Source organism: Apostichopus japonicus, chromosome 3, assembly GCF_037975245.1.
Source record: "Apostichopus japonicus isolate 1M-3 chromosome 3, ASM3797524v1, whole genome shotgun sequence".
Taxonomy (NCBI): Eukaryota; Metazoa; Echinodermata; class Holothuroidea; order Aspidochirotida; family Stichopodidae; genus Apostichopus; species Apostichopus japonicus.
Window position 1 is genome coordinate 12,065,961 of NC_092563.1, and position 20,399 is coordinate 12,086,359.

The window sequence follows — 20,399 nt, forward strand, 5'->3', positions numbered from 1 at the left end:
CAGCCAGCCGCGGGCCGATAAAGCCACGTTGCAATATCTGAACCTTCCTATACTTCTTTGATAACTCCGAGGTCATTGTTTGTTGAAAGCAAATATATACTGTTGTGAGATATGAAGCTATTCAAAATATGCAATATTTTCATCCATGCCAAGAATTCTGAAATAGTAAGGTACGTTTGTTTAAAATTGCGATTTTAATTAAATACTTCGGTAACTTAAAATCGCTATGACAACAAACTCGTCCTCTTATCAATGTTATCGACGAATGTTCAAGAAAAACCATCTCATTTACTGCTTTATGACGTATTAGTAACGCACGTGATATTCACCATCTGCCTGTGACAGAAGTACAATCCGATTCAACCAAGAAATGTTTCTAGAGATTTTGGTGAAATTTTGACATGGGAAAGCGCAGGTGCATGCCAATGGTTATCAAAAACCCATCAGGGCACTTCATCAATACCTTTCAAAATTACCCAATTTCCAGACGACGCATGTATTGATGCGACTAGCATTCAATTCTATCAGGGAGCTGTATACCGGGAGGGAGTATAGATATGTTACTCATTTACTATCGTTGTATGTGATGTATGATTCACAATGCCGAATGCGTGACCAAGAATTTATATCTTAAGAAGTCTTCCATAATGTTCTCCTTCAACATGGTAAAATTGGACAGTCATGGAGCTTATCCAGTCATATACATATATTCCCTTTTAACGAGATCCGGCCTTAGGATTCACAAATGATTTCGAGTTGGTTAGCATCATGATTGATCTCTAGAGTGAGGCAAAACATATAATAAGTATCCATAGCTTATATATATATTTATATATATATATATATATATATATATATATATATATATATATATATATTGTAACAAAAACATTTGTAACAAAGAGCAATCTGTAAATGTTATTTTTTCTTTATGTGAAGATAACATTGTTGATCTCTCATATGGTTTATTTTTTGATACGTTTCATGTTCTCATCTTTGTCATGTGTGTTTCAGTGATTACTCTTTGTTTAGCCCATTTATGCTGCAATGAACCATACAGCGAGTAATGATGTAGAACAAATAGGTCCTATTTCATGTATGGCAGGATTAATTACATATAGTCATCTCGTACATCTGGTGAGATTATTTACAATGTTAATTTGACACTGTAGGAAGAAAAAGGATAAGAGGGAAATTAAGTTAATACAACTATTCATGAATTATTCAACACAATTTCTATCTATCACGAGAAGCCGCAATATGTTACATCTGTGTTACTTGTACACTGCGCCATTTCCCTGCAGTAATTCGAATAGCATATGGACTTACACAGACAATTGTCAACAACCCGAAAACAGCTTGTGGTGTCCGTAATCACACATTTACATCACCTTTATTTTCGTGGATTTCTTTCTACCAAATTGCAAAGGACGATCTTTTACGTCCATACATCAGTTAGGTTTGTAAAGTAAGCCGAAAGGCACAACACTTATATGAGGTTGGACAGAGTTTATTAATATCCCCTACGACCATCTTGAAGCTTGGCCTGGAACAAAATAAGTAATCAAATGAATATACTAGCCTTTCGAAGATTAACGGTATGCACGGTGACACGAACTCAAGATGCAGCAGTAAATTTGTTACTTGATTCGAATTTGCTAATCTTTGTCGAAAGTGAGTGATCTTCTTTCTGGCGTCTCTGAATAACATTGCAAGTATTGTTGAGGCCAGTATTAATAATGTAAATGGGCGGGTATGCTGGTGATCATCTGTTATTCTACACGTTTAATTCAGAAAGCAGAAGGAGAGAGAGATGGACAGAGATGGAGATTGAGAATGAAGCTTTAGCTGCTTCAACCTGGACTTATAAGTGGTGATTTTGCAAAATCGTTAACAACTGGGTCTAAATCTAATTACGTCAAATGCAAATGGATACAAACTTTACTAATACAGGTTCATCTAACATTTAGATTGTTTTTGAAATAAGTCACGCTCGGTTGGGTGATTTATGTGTTCCCATCTTTTTCGTTCGTTTCCATGGCTACGATTGATCAAGATAGATAAGTATAAATGCATAAGTAATTTGGGGTTTTACTTTCTTTTTGCTCCATTTTTTCTAACATTTGTTACCGGTATAATTAATACCATACGTCGACTACAAAGTAGTCTATGCATAAAATGGCAAAATGCTGTAACACCCATCACAGAACCCCTCAAACATGTCTCTAAATTGCCGTAGTGTTTACATTCATACTGACACATATTAATTATCTGCATCTATCTCTCTCGTATAAGTGAGTAACTCCAATTTTGATCAGATGTATATAGCGGTTTAATCTGATAGCGATATAACAGAGTGTCTGTCCGAGCACTCTACACCACTTTTACTTCATTATTATTCAGATTTGTCGTCGGTTTTATTTCAAATTAAATCTACCTCAAATTCCTCAAAAGTGTTTTTTTCTTCTTCTTTTACGAAACTTAATGTAATCGGGTACGTTATATACAGCAGATAAGAAATTTGGGTCGACCTAATTGTAGTACATATCAAATGAGGCTAACAATTCAGGTAGATTATCATGTGATAAGGCTTTGAATAGTAACAATAAATTTAAGGGGGAGGCCACTTCACCTGAAGTAATGTCTGGTAGCAGACCTCGATACTTGAAACTATTATAATGTTTTTACTGAAATTAAATTAATTTAATTTTAAATATTAAAATTGTAAATGGTAAAGTCATGTAAATGTTATAGTATTTGCCTGATTTAGTAGTTCCTGATGTGCTTTCGGTTGACTTAAGACGCAAATAAATATCAGTAAGTTGCCTTATCTTGATTCATCGGATTTGACGAATTTATGGCGAAAATACGGATTTAATGGACACATTTAAACTTAATTTACATCCTGTCTATCTACATGTGAATTAAAATCTTAGTCTAGTATCAGATAGCCGAATTAATATACGACCATTACACTCCCTTATAACTACAGTTGCATGACCAATATACTTTTGTTTGTTAATTAACGATATATATATAAGCTAAGAACAACACAATAATATTTAATTACATTGGACACGGTTTGGACTCGTATTAAGAACCTTGCCTCGATAGTGTCTCGAACCTTGTCTGAATGGCCCCTCTGGGAGGAGTGCTTCTGCACTGAGCAGGTCTACCCTCATTAAAGATGACAATAATAAAAAAAAAATAATAGTCTAGAATTATTGCGCTTGATTATATGAGTCTTATATGAGTCTAACAGAAACTACCAAAAATTGTGACTTTATGCAGAATTTTAGTCTTGATATGTTATAATTCCACGGCAAAAACAACGGAAGGTACTATAGCAATGTTTTTAAACATACTCAAATAAATCGCAGCGTAATATATGCTTAATCCATGGAATGCTCCTTTAAGGCTTAAGTGTCCACGACATTGGTCCTTCGTGCATGCTAGATAGTAAATGTTAAGCTATTGTCTAATTAATGCTATAATAGCTTCAACCAAACATGTTCTTTAAACTGCATATTATCGACAGACCATGCACCATTGAATGACATTTGTCATTAAAGACACTTTGAAAATTGTGATGCAGTGTGAACATGTCATTGCAGGAGACTGAAGTCTTAATCTTTGCGTTGCAATTGATGCACTGACCTATTGGTCCGTGTTTTAAACTAAGTAGTCCAGCGACTCGCATTGGTGAGCCTTAAATGTTTATAGGGTGATATGTTTAAGCATTACAAGTCGTATTGAAATACTGCCTGGACCGACAACAGTGCGTTGAACAGATTACACCTTTACAAATGAATCTTGTGCCTTAAGTCACTTTGTAAGGTATATATTACCGACGTACCTCCCTTGCCGGATCCGTGTATCGCACACCGAGTCTCTTTGTGGCTTTAATCATTGCTACCATGGCCTGTAGAGTGTTACTATAAACAACTGGCTTGAATCTTTTCGAATCTTCCTCGGTGAAACCAGATTCGTGGATAATTCTGAGAAATGAAGAGAAAACAAGAAAGACGTGAGCATGTTTTTATAGGTTGCAGCTATATCATTCAGCAGTATAGGACATGATTAATATTTAGGTACAAGAAACATAACCCGAAGCTTTAAATAACTGACACGGGTTTAAATCATGTAGTAAAGCCTCTTAGCGCAATACTTACACACATTACGCAGGCAAACTTGTATAATAGATGACAAGAGAATACTTTGAAACTCGAGGGTATATAACTATATGACGATCATTAAACTATACCAGTTTCATTCCGTTCACTTCGCTTTTAGTATACCCTAACAGTTAGCACTGCTGATATCCGTGAAGTGTACTGTATGAAACGCCGCATATAGACACCCTCAATTCATATGGTGATACGAAGGAAGGGTTTAAGCCCACATAGTTAGTTTCCACATGTGACTGCACCTCTTCACAGCTGTTTGCAAACGACTGACATTTTTTAGATGAATGTTAGCGTCATCTTTTCAACCAAAATTTAGACGTGTTAATTAAACAGACTATTTTGCATAGAAATAAAGAATGATCCTCTGTTAATCAATAACTAATGCACCTGAACTATTCTCCTCATCACACTGCCTTGGTAAACTCAGTCTAACTTTTTGTTTCTTGTAGAACATATTCTAACAGTACTAACTTAAAGGTCCAAAGTTCACTTTACTTCAATCGAAAGTAAAAACGAATGTAAAATGTAAGTAACGTCCTCCTCAATGTATGGTTAATTAAATGGATATTCCAGAGGCACACCACACATAATATTAGTTGGAAACATTTCTGGATATTCTTCTCTAATTCAAGATATTGCTAATTGAATGTGAATCCATGTTGGCTGGCTAAACCCTCGTTTCTTCCTTGGAGTGTGGGGGGGGGGGGTTGGATCCCAGTAGATAGCCTGTGATGTCACCATGATCATCATAGCTTTGTTTTCGTATTACAATTGTCTTGTTGTTTATCCATAAAACCTGATACATTTGGATATTTGCTTAGCTGTCAATGTTTTCTCTATTTAGAACTTTATAAGATTCGACTTTTTTATGTTAAAATATTTTTTTTTTAATAATAAAAATATTTCAAATGTATATAAATGTGAAGCGCAAATAACCATGCATCATCATACAGAAATCTTAATTTTTACTACTTTTGCTATATAACCTTAGCATTCGCTTCTAAATCTCTCAAAATGAAATGTTCTTTTATTATTTTCCTCTCCCACAAGGACATTCGTAGCCATTCGTATATTAGTGCATATATTTCAGTCTACTACTGTCTATATCTGTCTCTGAAATGAATAAAATTCGAGTTTTGTTTGTAAGTAATGAATTTCCAAGTCAAGGCCTCATGGAAGAGTATTTTTAAATCTGTTTTGCAGATATTACCATGTCAACATATAAATTGAATTTTACTATATGGACCTATTTATGAAAGCCTCGAGGAAATGTTTCAATGTCGAGAATTCTCCGTTAAAAGTAAAATATATAACGAATATATACACATGATAGCTGGTTCCTTTCTCTTCAAGATTTGAGCAAGTCAGTATAGTTGTTTAAGTTGGTCGGGTTCACTGTTTAAGGTCATTTCTTGCAAATTGTATTGAAGAGGGCGTGGTCACAATCTGTTAAGTGGTTGTTAGGGTCCCTGAGTAGGCTTATTCAACAGATATACCATCTTTTAAAGATGCAGGGTATTGTAAATCCCTCGAATTCTGCAATTTACGTAGAATGGTGGATAGCCTGGCACTGTAGGCTATATATGTGACTAGTATGACTATTACTGAGCAAGATTTTAACAGTTTTAACTAGGCACGTCTACTGTAGTCAGAAAAACCGAACATGCAGCGATTTCCCGACGGTTAATCGGCAGAGTAAGGCGGTTCTCGACTAACTGCTCAGTCGTAACAAATGCAGCCAATCACGAGTAATTTTGCATTTGCACTAAATGAGCACCGGATGCCAACAGAAAACAGTCGTTGCTTGCTTTTTATCAATCGTTCCGCTTGCTGGTGTAAGCTGTAAGAATATGGAGATCTTCACGAGCGTCGTAAAGTCGAGTTGGCTTAAATTCCCTCGTTCTATAGGTTCTACATTACAGTAATTCGTAGTACTTACTTCATTTGTTTCACGATGGTACTTTTGCCAGACTCGCCGGCCCCTACACAGAAAAAAGAAAGAAGGAGTTAGTTCATAAAAGATAACTTCTCACACACTCACCAAAAAAACACCCCATAACGAGTAACCAATAATTCAACTTTCTTGCTCATCGAGAAGCAACTCAGCTCAATCAACGTTAATAATAAACTGGGATAGAATGGGACGTAATTATTAGTATTAATATTATAATTTTATGATCATATGTTTACGTGTGAAATGAAAACATAACTAAATCATAATTATGTAGTATAGGGGTCTCTAATTGAGCCTAGATTGTAAGAGAGTCAAATAAATACCATGTACAATGCCGAGCTCTCAAAAGAGAGCATTACTTCCATGTCACTGTTCTTAACTGAGACAAAACACAGTAAACATACAGAGCATTGACAAGTACTAGATAGAAGTCACCCTTGCTGTAAGGCTGATACATCTAGTATGATAGTCATAGTATAATTTAGTTATTCATGCCGCCTTCTTTTGGGAAACAAGTAAGCTTGCAGACTCATCTCATTAATTTAGTTGAGGGTTGGAGAATCTGACATTTTATGATTATAGCAGATACAAATCGGATATAATGGGTTCCTTTGTAACATACCATAAACCACCAGAGTAATGTTATTTGAAGCTCACGCATGTTCTATGATAAAGGAGCTCAACCACTGACAATTTCATCTCCGCCTTACGGGGAAGAAGTTCTTGTCATTAGCACCTATCCCCCCCCCCCTCACGCCCACCCCCACTCTTGCCGAAGAAATAGTTTCATCAATGTTTAATGATAGTTATTATTTTTGTTAAATTTACCAGAATTAGCGACTAGGTTCAATAGTGCCTCCTCAGATCTAAACAAAAGGTATTAATACACCTTCCTTACATGAGTGACAAACTGATGTTTGTCAGTTGGAAGTCTGAACGTTTTTCGTTTGTGCGGAGTGTCCTAGACATGTAAACGCTTATTGCTCTTCCCGACATGAATTGACGCTGCCCCGGAAACCTACCTACGCAACAACAACTTACGCAACAACGTGTGGGGGTGTGTTTGACAGAGAGAAAATGTGATCATGTTTTTTAGGTTGAAGAATACTTGATAAATAGCTAAAACTTAAATCAGGACTGCAATTCGACACATGCATGATAAAAACAAACTGTCTTGGGTAAGCTCATAGTCTTAATACTTGATGATCAATCGCGTCTAAAATCAATGTGCTTGTCTAAATGATGGGATAAATTGTAAGTAGGTTACGACAAGATTTTAAACAACATGTCAACAATGTTACAATAACAACAACATGCTCCGTTTTGATTATGTGACACATAACGATAGTGACAAACCAATGAAGTAAATGTCAAAACATTTCTTCAAAACACATCTTTATTGCTGATCTCAGACATATTTCTTACCCACATGTACACTGCTGTACAATTGCAATCCGTCTTGAGCGCGGTGATACAATGGCGTATTCGTTTAATTTATTCGTTAATTAAGCAATACGTCTAATGACAGCTGACCGCTCAGACTGACCATTGCGTCCAAGTCAATACACTCAACTTATGTCCGCCGGCAGTTTGTCGTAAACATATCTTATAAGACATATCCCTGCTCGGTCGTGATTGTATAAGAAACTGATGCCAGTATTCTGTAGGAGTGTTTTCCTTTATAACTAGGTAGCTTCTATTCGACACACGTCTATCCTTTGGGCTATTTTGACAATATCCACTTTTAGGCAAAAGAAGATTTGAGGAAAAAATTGGATAAGAGTATTGATGGCTTGGAGTACTTAAGATGGTACGGATGTCCTTATAATGTGGGCGTTTTGAAATCGAACACTACACTCGTGTGTTCTAATCAGTCGGTTTTAATGTCTAGACTATGAGCGATGGGAGATAAATATACAAACATCGTCAGTCATGTAATACCATTCTACTTTATAAAGTGAAAAGGTATTTTGATTCCAACAGATTTTACAGGCGCCGATCACCATTATTGTAAAATTATATCAAATTTAAATGCATTTCGTCATTGGTATCTTACATTGGTTTGTGTAAAACATGCAGGAATCGATAGTATTTCTTAACACAAATACAATTCAGCACTCACTCATACACATAACCACACATACAATATATATATATATATATATATATTTAATATATATATATATATATATATATATATATATATATATCTATATCTGTATATACAAAACTATTTACAGAACTATACACAGAACTATATACACAGAACTATATACACAGAACTATATACACATAACTATATACACAGAACTATACACACAGAACTATATACACAGAATTATATACACAGAATTATGTACACAGAACTATATACAGAACTATAACTATGTACACAGAACTATATACACAAAACAATATACACAGAACTATATACACAGAACTATGTACACATAACTATATATAGAACTTCTGAACCTCTGGACATACAATCAGCGTTCATAGCCTAATCGTTGGGTGTCCGCATGTAAAGGAGAAGCCTGGGTTCGATTCCCGGTGGAGGCTGGAAATTTTTTCACTGTTCTGGATTTCCAACTCACTACAATTTCACACATATATACACATATATATAGCCTATATGTAGCCTATATATAGCCTATATATAGCCTACATATTTATAAATTATTTTGTTTGATTTTGTGTTCCTTGCAATCAAAATCAACTTAAATTCTTCCATTACAGTCCTTAACTGATTATTTTTCTGCCTCCATTAACGCTATCTTTGAGTTCACATTCTGTTTCTATTCATCTTAGCAACGATTGCCTTCAAACGTTTTTCGTCTGTGTAATCCACATCACACACTCTGACAACCAACATTCAAATAACGTGTCCTTGAGCAAGAGAAGAAAACAACATTGGCAATACAAATACAAATAAAATCATATTTTCTGTCTATGTTTCTTGAGCTTCGGCGATGTCGTTGCCAGGGAGAGCTGCCGTATTAAATTACTGTCAAACTAAACAACGTAGGTATTGCATCAGTACAGGGGTTCATCGACCAAACACTCGTTAGACACGCATCTCTAACGAAGCTATAGTTACCTTGGATCCATATTAATAAAAGTGGTCCAGCCAGTTACTATTGATTTCTAACTCCTAATAACGTTGTTTCAATTGTGACCAGTGTCACCGGTTAAGACGAATAGACTAAGTATATTACGCATTTAATTGATATGTATTAATACAAGTATGTGCATAGTTATACATAATGTTGTCGATATTATATACGAGCCAAACTAGACCGAAAGTTTAAATCCTGCAAAACGGCAACTATGCATATTTTCAAGGTTATACGATATTAAAGGCGAAGCAATCGAAACAATCATAATAGCATTCTATAACCCAGAGAAATTTAAATAACTAATATGTAAATATGAGCTACCCACTAGTTCCAACACCCCTGCCACAGCCACAGGCCACAGGCCACTACCACCACCGCCGTCACAACCAGTTACTAACAACAGGACCAGCAACTCACCTCCTTCACCCATCAACTAACCGTCACCTCACCCCCCTCCCCAAGCCCGCCACCTTTGAGACTAACAATGCCAGCTCGTAAATACCATATCTGACAATTTTATTGGACTTTTTACATTAACCTTTTCGAAAGAAAAAGCTTATAGTGAATATAGTCCTTTCACCACAATATTTCTCATTTAGCATTTGTTCAATCACTCTTCATTTTAATAATTTAATAATGTTTGGTTCCAGCACGTGTGACCCAGCTCTAGGAGACTTATAGATATAATATGACCTAGATAGTACCCATATTAATCATCTGTGTCGGATATTCTTAAGCCATCAACGCGAGAGCGATTTGTGTCCTCGCTCAATACCAACATTCAGGTCCCTTACAACATTCCGAACTCGCACCACCCCCCCCCCTCGTACCTAGACACATACGTCATCAAGAATCACTAATGAGATGTATAGAACTTAAGTAAACACATGTCAGAATTAACGCTTCCATATTCATAATCCCTCTGAAAAGTTCCTTTCCACATATATAGGTTTTGTTATTGCCTCACAATCCCTAGTGTGCAATACAGTTGCTTACTTTCTTTTTCACATACATAGGTTTTGTTATTGCCTCACAATACCTAGTTCAGTACAGTTGCTTATTTTCATTTCACAAACATCGGTTTTGTTATTGCCTCACAATACCTAGTGCAATACAGTTGCATATTTTCTTTTTTACATACATAGGTTTTGTTATTGTCTCACAATACATAGTGCAATACAGTTGCTTATTTTCTTTTTCACATACATAGGTTTTGTTATTGCCTCACAATACCTAGTTCAGTACAGTTGCTTATTTTCATTTCACAAACATCGGTTTTGTTATTGCCTCACAATACCTAGTGCAATACAGTTGCATATTTTCTTTTTTACATACATAGGTTTTGTTATTGTCTCACAATACATAGTGCAATACAGTTGCTTATTTTCTTTTTCACATACATAGGTTTTGTTATTGCCTCACAATACCTAGTGCAATACAGCGTACTTTAATAACAAAATATAAGAATTTCTGCCTCACCTCTTCAAAAGGTGTTACTGTTTTATATGTTTATCACATTTGGTAGCTCCGGCCTTCACATAAATTACACGCTAAGTTTAGAATTTGAGGCAAAAGATCTTCAAATTGACATGACCTCCTTTTCCTATATAATCAAGCAAGTCTGGATGAAAAGTGCTTATCTTTACCTCTGATATTGTAACACTTATATCCAACTATAATGAACGCATAATATGTATTTGTAACTCTGGAAATAATTTTCCGCTTATTGGATATAGGATATAAATAATTACATTTAGTGTTGCCATGGGCTGCAATTACCAGGGACTCAAATCAGCTCATCATCTGTTACCATTTCTTCCCTCGTAAAAGATTGAACTGACTACAAATATAACTATATCTACGACGAGAGACATAACCTCAGGTTATTATGTTGGCAGTATGTATCTATCTATCTGCATATATATATATATATATATATATATATATATATATATATATATATATATATATATATAATATATATATATATATATATATACACATATAAATATACATATACATACATATATATATATATATATATATATATATATATATATATATATATATATATATATACGTACTATATGTACCTTAGATCGATAGCTTATGGTAAAAAAATTGAATTTAGTGTGTAAGTCAATGTAAATGTCGACCTAAGGTATTATGCAGAGTAATATATATATATATATATATACACTCAGTCTGTTGTTTCCTGTTCCAAAGAAAGGAAGTAATAGATTAATTAACAATATATCACAATGGCCCACAACACGATTACGACCTGTCAGGGATCACAAAGAGAGCCCAGCCTCTCATTCCTATGACAGGTGGAGCTTATCTCAAGCAGTGGTTATAAATTGATTTTGCCGATGGTACCATACGAACTTAGGCACTCATTAGTAGCAACGATCGTTTCACACCGACTGGCTTAATTGATGCTATTACTCTAATGCTCTTTTGGCTACCACAACCGTTGATTTACTGCATGTTTGAATGAGCATTACACACAGCAATTAAGCAGCACTGAATCAAAGCAGGAGCAGATCGTTAAGCCTTCAGTCTGAACTTAACAAATGGCAGAGCTGTATATAGTTGGACTCCCATGCATGAGTTGATCAACTTGCTTGTAACTGTTTTCATCAAGCTAGCGGCATACTGAAGCATTCAGCACACGCAAGATATGCAACAGCCGTTAAAATGCACTAACGTTAGTGCGAGGATATATAGTTTATCTATAAATATATCTAAACAGTTATTCCATGTGTATTAGCTTCTTTTACGGATTTGGATTTAGTCAAATAATATTAAGAACAGATATCTTATAACAATGTTCTTTGCTTAGAGTGACTTGCCAAATTTATTTAGAAAAACAATTCCGACAAGAAATGTTTACGAACTTTTTCGTTGTTTTTAATGTGAGAAATGCTGATGGCGCAACAATGTCCAGGATATGTAATTGTAGAAGAATAGTCTTTATTATCGGATAATATAATTTTGATCATTGCTCGGTATAGGTGTGTTACGATTATGACATGTTCGCAAACAAACGCAAGAACAACAAAACCGTTTGACTTAGCAAGGAGTGAGTTGCGGAAATAACGTATATTTTCGTATTTTCTCAATAATGCATAGTACTCTTATATGCAAGGAGATTATCACAATCGTACCGTATATAACACCCCGCCCCTCCCCCCCCCCACTCCCACCATACTAGAACTAAATTCCTCCTAATAGTACTGCTTACTTGAGTACCGTAAGTGACTTGAACTTAAATCCCACTTGAATCGCATATCGGATTGGACTTGCGAGTTGACTCGAGGACAAAATGCTTGAAAGCATGCATACTACTTGAAGCGTGACTTGACAATATATTTTCAAAAGTTGAATCAGAAATCGAGGAAAAGTGGGATCAAAGGGCTTAATTGCTGATTCCGAACTCTGCAAATACACCTGAGTATTCCAAACAAATGAAAAAAAAATCACACTTTTTACCGGTACCGAAGCACGACAAACTGTACTCTTTAAGAAACGTATTGATGTTTATATACCGATATACTTTAGTTTTCCAATGTATCATTTTATCAATATCATTCATTGAGGCTACGTTTTCGCTTTTTCAAGTATAAGTAAATACACTTAATATGCGTTCTTGGTATATGCAACCAGCTCTGTAGGTCTCGCACCACAATTGATTGTTTCATTGACATACACACCAAACTCGTCATTTTCAAGACCTGCCAAAGCATAGATAGAAGTTTTCAACTGGTTTATCCTACCCACCACATGATAGCTGAGATGTTGGCCTATCATGGCACTTGCAAACTTCCATATCATGACTGTTTAGATTTTGAGCTAGAAGAGGAGCAAGTTTAGCATTTTGAACCCCCACCCTTCCATCTGGTCGCTCGGAGTAATATCAACATTTAACCAAATATGTTATAAAATGGTTTATATCACCTTCGATCCTCCCTATTTTCACACCATATGTAGTTTAAATTATGCTCTTTTATATAAAGGCAGAACAATTGATGACAGTAACTGATAACATGCTTAAACAAGCAATAACTTAGGTACTTTAACCTCTTTTCCCTGACAATGATTAATTATTCGAGCGGATGTACACTACTGTAATTGTAGCGCGGCACCTGCAACTTCTATCATAGACTCCCATATCTTTGAGAATTATCTATGAATACATCTATGTAAGTATGTGTGTATGTATGTGTGTGCGTGTATGTATGTATGTTTGATGTAGATGGCAGCAGAGATAATAGCTATAAAAATCCATAACTGCAGGTCTTTACAGCGAAAAGGTTTTCCATAAATTAAGGTATTCCCACTAGCTGTAGTCTATATCATACAGAAGAAGAGAAAGGTAACACGAGAGAGATCCTGGGCAATGAACCCAAACAATTTGATCCAATCTCCCCTCAGACCCCTCAAAGAAGGTGTTGATGCCGTATAGTAGCATATGCTACAAGTTAGTACCGTAGTACTTGCACATAGGCTAGTTGACTTGTCCAGCTCATCAATGGCGTAACAATAGACTGCAGTGCTTAATACCACTTTATACTGTCCTCACATATCATACTTCAAAACACTCATACTGACAGTATGAACAGTTCCTATCGCAATTTAAGAACATGCATACTGGGCATGCTTCTGAGGGAAGTAAAATCATGCACATATTGCATTCGATCTAATCTATTGGCAGGAATTTTAAACCATGTAAAACGCATATAGAGTGGTGCACAGCGTGATTTATCCCGGACAGATATGACCGTTAATTTGTGTGAATATTACATTTTTTAGTGAATTCATTTGAGTCAATTTGCATGCCCGCCAGGTCATTTGCGTTCAAGTCAAGTCAAAATTCCACATAACTGATATGTAAGACCGATGTGTCTCTCGTTATGATGTTGACTTGAGACCAAAATTGTTGTATTTTAATCTTTAGATTTGGATGGTAAACTTCTGCTAAATGTGACAGCAAGAAACGAGAATCAATTACCCAGCATTCTCTGTGCTAGATGATTACCATCGATGATACAAAAACGAGGAACGAGTTCACTGATTTTACCTTATTTCAGACGTTAGACATGCCTGAAAAAACCTGATGTTTTAAGGTAATGATGCATGCCCGGGAGATAGAACCCGTTTAAAAATACTCTTGAAATCTTCTCTTGAAATATACGTCATTATGACGTCATACCCGGTATACTTCTTCGCTCGTGCAGTCAAAATAGATCATTTATTGTTGATAATTTGTCTCAGTGATCAGAACAGTTTTAATTAATGCTCGTGAAATGCTTAGTTCACCCCAGTAACAGATCCTCCAACCTGAAGATGCACATAGACTACTGCTGCATCTGCTTTGTGAGATTACGAGATGAATGTGAGTGAATAGAAAACATGTAATAAAAAAAAATAACATTCATTAATATGTAAAACAGTTGAGTTCCTCCAATTAAACTGTAACTAATATTACTTATTTACAGTTCACTGTTAAAAAAAAGCTAACAAGAGCGGACTATATACTTCTCTGTCATAACTGATGTACAACACGATTATAAATGCATGAATTTGTGCATTTAATTATTTATACTCTCACATGTAGCTGAGAGGTGCACAATATAAACACATAGGTCTAAACGACACGATCGTCAATGGCAAAGCTGGGATACAACACGACTCCATGACCATATCAAAATATTTTAATGAGTTTGAACCATATTTCAGCAAATTTATCGAGTATTAATCACTCAAAGATGGCTATTGACTTTAATAAGACACAAATCTCATCAATTGAACGATGTTTATTCGATTATATCTACATGCAAATGTCAATGAGAAAACGTTTAAATGTACTTTTCTTCAATATTCCAAACTTGGGATAAGTTCTCGATATCACTGGCATGAATTATAAGTTGTGCTTCATAGAAAGTACACACACATGCTGATCGCATGATTACTAACCACGGAGGTAAAATATAACCTCTGTACTGGAATTATTTCTCAGATACAGAATTGATATTTTTAATATATGCAATTCACTTTGGTGTTATCTAAATCTACAATTTAGTACTTCACGAATGACGGATCTCATATGAGGTTAACTAACAGTTGCTTGTGTTCCTGTGTAGTTTACCGATCTGTACTCCATCCATGCACACAGCAGCATCCTCCCGTGTGTAAACCCATGATTCCACTTTCATGTCGTTCGTATCACGTGGCCTTCCTTTCGTGATATTATCGATTAAGTTCTTACACTCTTTCTTAACAAAATCAATAGAAATTGAATTTAGGCACGGCGATCAAATTTTTGCTATCTATGAATAAATAATGGTATATACAAGCAAGCTTGCATTGGTTGGATAACTACGCTGTTGGTAATAGTTTATAAAATGCTGATTTGACGGTGGCGAGTGTTATCAACAAGCAGCCCATAGAGTACGTGCCTGGATAAATAGCGAATTCAGGGAAATGTATAACAGAGGAATATATTTTACGGTAATGTTTCGGATCCGTGTGCGTGCAAATGATTTAAGTTGAGACGAATTCGTAGATTATTGCTGTAAACGTGTATCTCGAGTGAAATAGTACTGTATCCGACATCACAGATCTGACGGTGTAACCCACATCAATATAATGGTACAGTCCAGTTGCGTAGGTGTTGCTACTAATAGATAAGGTCATTGGTACTCGCTATACAGAGAAATATTAGCGATATCGTAGTAAACTTAGTAAATCCAAAGGAAAATGCAGGGCAGAGTAAATGCAAGGGTAATCCCGTTTTGTAATAATAGTAAGGTTGGCATTTACAGTTTATATACAATACAGTGTATATATATATATATATATATATATATATATATATATAAATGAAATGGAGGTTAACGACAAAGGCAAATGAATATATATAATTGAAAACGTAATGAGAAGGAAAGTCCAGAACAGTGAAAAAACTTCCAGCCTCCACCGGGATTCGAACCCGGGCCTCCCGCTTTATATGCGGACACCCTAACCAACTAGGCTATGGACGCTGATTGTATTTCCAGAGGTTCGAAACTGGCAAGGAAGGTCGAACTTCCACTGTAGGCGTTTGACACCTGTATCGAACAATACTAGTTCTGTTTTGGTGACATACATATATTTTACGAGAAAGCAAACTGAAACACGCACAGGACACACGACATACTGTAAAACGATCTAAAATAAGTTATTACAAAGAATTAGTACCGTCTTCAAGGCAATAATAAAGATGTAAAGTTGGTAAAAGGTAAAATATTGCTTCTTACATATTGCACGATATTTCGGAATTATACACCTTCATTTATCACTCACTATAAATTCTATATACAGTACTCAAACTTTGTTTAGACGAATACGAATGAAATAAACACAATATATTTAACGATATAATGTCCACCTCTCTGAGATAATACCCCATATTACCGATCTAATGAACACCTCTTCAAAATGATCGACACCTAATTATGCGATGCAATGCACACCTTAAGGTGATAATGTACACCTGTAATAAGTAGATGACAAGATACTTATCTAAGTGAGAATAACGGTATACTTAACAATAGCCAGCTATACTTTCCTTTTAGCATGAGGCTGACGGGGTTCTTCAAATGTTCATTTTGTTGTTTCTATGCAGTGCATGATCAACACACGTAGAGCCTAAACACACTATCTTCTTCCGAATATATATTTATACATTTGATTTTATTGCAGAAGTATCATATTTTCTTGTCAAAATTCAACAAGTCCATACAGAACTACTTAGAACTTTAGATCGTTGATCAAAATGCTAATTTCCATATTTCATATTTTATACTGATATACATGTACTACTATAGCAATGCAATCTAATTTAACTCTTCTCCATATGCAGTTATATGTATCTTTGTAGTTTTAGTTTAGTTTATTGATTGAATGATTTACTTATTCTCCTCTTAGGATTTCTTTAGATTTGTTACTTGTTTGCAAGGAATTAATATAAGTTTTAAAACTTACCTAGAAGAAGTAACTTGACAACCTTGTCGGCTTGAGTACTTTCATCTTTTAACATTTTATCGATGGATTTGGTTTTTTCAACAGCTTCTCTCTCCTCGGCGCTCAACGCACACCCCATCTTTAAGTTCTGGTCAAACACATCTACAGAAATCTTTTAGATATTGACTAATTATTTAGCTGTTTATTTGTAAATATCCGTTTTGGTAATTTCTACTCAGAATCTTTGAAATTTCCAGGTTATGACATCCATGCCTCAACTTAAAAAACAATCATTTTATTTCACGAGTTAAACCTGATCCAAAGCAGACGTATAAATGTCGCAACGAGATGCTTTAGATAAATTCCATAACAAATAACTGCCACGTTCAACCGGAAAATGGAATAATATCAGGTTTAAATCTAAAGTGTAACGTTGAAATGCAAAACGATGAAATCATTCCAGTATATGACACTGCAAGTCCTGTTTAGTTTTTGTCACTAAAACAAAAGATATTGTACAAAAAGAAAAACAACTATGAACAGAATCGCTGGTGTTTGTCTCAAAGACGCTACAAATCAGAATAAAACAAAGATTCGAATATCAAAATTTGTCGCACTAATCCTGTTAAATTCCTTGTCGAACAGTTGACTTGTCCAGCATAACGCTTTTTTTTATTTACTGTGCAATGAATATAGTCCAAAGCTTTGCTAAGTTTTGAATATCATTACATTGTTATCTGCAACAGTACAGACCTGCTTAGATCAATCCATAAACGCTGAGAGATCACACCCTTCCCGCGGAAAATTGCCAGGCTAAAACAGCGAGTCTAGCACGACGTTTAAACTGTGACGTCACAGTACAAGGTTATCTACTGAAGACATAACTGCAACGAGGATTGCACAATTACAGAGGGAGCGATAATCAAGATGGCGGACAATGGGATACAATTTGCAAGCGAGTAAATGTTTACTTGACGAAAACACACATACGACACAATCTGAGTATGACGCAAATATGTTCGATATATATATATATATATATATATATATATATATATATATATATATATACAAAGGCTATATATATATATATATATATATATATATATATATATTATCGATGTATTGGCCTTGATCGAAACATGTGTTGAGGCTATCATTTGATTGGGACAGTATATTGAATAGATTTATCAAAGTCGTTTTCACTAAATTTCAGTGAAGAAAGAGGCCACTGGAATTGATTGGTTGACAAATGGGACGTCTCGCTGCAGATTCGACAGGGTGGTGTTTAGTGCAAAGTGCAATGTGCACTGAACTTTCATTTTAAGGATGCGGGCGTGATTTGAATCAGCTATAGAATTTATGAACCCTTGGCAAGGATAAGAGTCATAAGACTCTGGAAACGTTAACGTGTATGATACCATTTGCCACAAACTCATAAAATGATTAGACCTAAATATAATAATTTCAACCATTTTGTGTTAGATTATAATGTGCACGTGAAGTGAACAATTCCTCAATTTGGTCAAAATGTTTAACTGAAGAAACGTTCTGAGGATTCGTTCTGTCATTTTTGCAGCTAAATAATGACTTGTGTGTAGAACTCTAAATTGTTAAGTCGAGGCACTAAGTAGTGAAAGGGGAATATCTTGTTCGTATAGTAACTATAAACGATATACAGTATGACTTATTTGAAAAGACATTGCTGATAAGGAACAAGCTTGAACAAACAACCATAAATGGCAGAGTTTTGTAAAGTTACGTGTATTTGCGGCATAGTACATTTTGATTAGCTCTAATATTACATTGACATTGTGACTATATATATATATATATATATATATATATATATATATATATATATATATATATATATATATATACACACATATATATATATATATATATATATACACACATATATATATATATATATATATATACATATATATATATATATATATATATATATATATATATATATATATATATATATATATATATATATGCCACTTAATGCCACCAGATGTCACTAAATATTCAATAGCATTGTGACTGTAGGATCCAAACTATAAGAGTGTTACCTTTCGTTTCCCTTTATATTCTGTAAGTGTTGTTAATTTTGCTTAATTTGAGACACCAATCTGAATGATTCGGACATTTTAAGTATGTCACTACGTCCAGCCTATAGATGTTTGTACTTCTGATCTATATACTTGTTACACGATAAACGTACTTAGGCGGTAAAATCTCATCAAACTGAAGTTCACTTATTTTATTATGGTTAACGCTTGTATGATAATAAGTCCATGAGACGAGAGTTTGAGAACAACATGAACTTATTCGTGAACTGCTAATTAACTTTCATTTGATGTTTTAATTATTCTTGGTTTGATCAAATGCCGTTTTGTTTTGAGACATGCTCGATACGTTTGATGAAATACGGTACTCGAACAAAGACAAAATATCGCTAAGTAATCATTAATGTTCACCTTTTGTCGATATACAGTCATGAAAGATTATTACTTTATGTTTGCTATCGGTCAAAGAAATATATGATGTCAAAGACCAAGCAGTTGATATCAAAATTGGTTGAATCTATTTGTTCTCAAAGTTATGAATGTTTTTCTTATCAATTTGATAGATTCGATCAAATTATAGAAGAGAAATGTGTAAACTTGTTACAATATACGGCGATGTCACAACTTCTTTGGTGCGTTTGTCTGGTGTACATGGAAAGCATTCACATACGTATCAACATTGTACCTGCATTACGATGCATCACCATACAAATGATACCCTGGTAAAATCGCCTTCAGGAATCCGTCTCCTTGACGCAATAAAGCTCCTTGTCCTACAACCTGTTCAAGCTTTAACGGCGACTGCTCAGTTACTCATTTCCTTTCGCAAGTGTTTCTGACATCAACGAAACCAACATTATAGCGAAAACTGCCCATACAAGTCTGATTCAGTTTAATGAATCAATTACTGTATAGAATAACGACGTGACCTTTGAAACCTCGCTACAATGCAGATGAAAGGGGAAATTACCAACATCAAGGCACTACTTGACATATGTAAGACAGTAAACTATATAACAGGGCAGTTAATCTGTAAATATACGGTAAGCAT

The 20,399-nt window shown here is 34.9% G+C and overlaps 1 protein-coding gene and 1 non-coding gene across 2 annotated transcripts in view; both read right to left on the bottom strand.

The window, feature by feature from the left end:
- Positions 1 to 18,093, bottom strand: part of LOC139963269 (guanine nucleotide-binding protein G(o) subunit alpha-like) — a 39,132-nt gene extending 21,039 nt beyond the window's left edge. Inside the window, exons 1-3 of the mRNA XM_071963922.1 lie at positions 17,289 to 18,093; positions 6,127 to 6,169; positions 3,857 to 3,998 (exon numbers count right to left, since the gene is read on the bottom strand). Of these exons, the coding sequence (XP_071820023.1) occupies positions 3,857 to 3,998; positions 6,127 to 6,169; positions 17,289 to 17,406 (303 nt within the window). The 5' untranslated portion in view covers positions 17,407 to 18,093. The remainder of the gene's footprint in view (positions 1 to 3,856; positions 3,999 to 6,126; positions 6,170 to 17,288) is intronic.
- On the bottom strand, positions 16,234 to 16,306 carry Trnay-aua (transfer RNA tyrosine (anticodon AUA)). Its single transcript has one exon. It is a non-coding gene; the product is annotated as a tRNA-Tyr (tRNA).
- Positions 18,094 to 20,399: the final 2,306 nt, after the last annotated feature.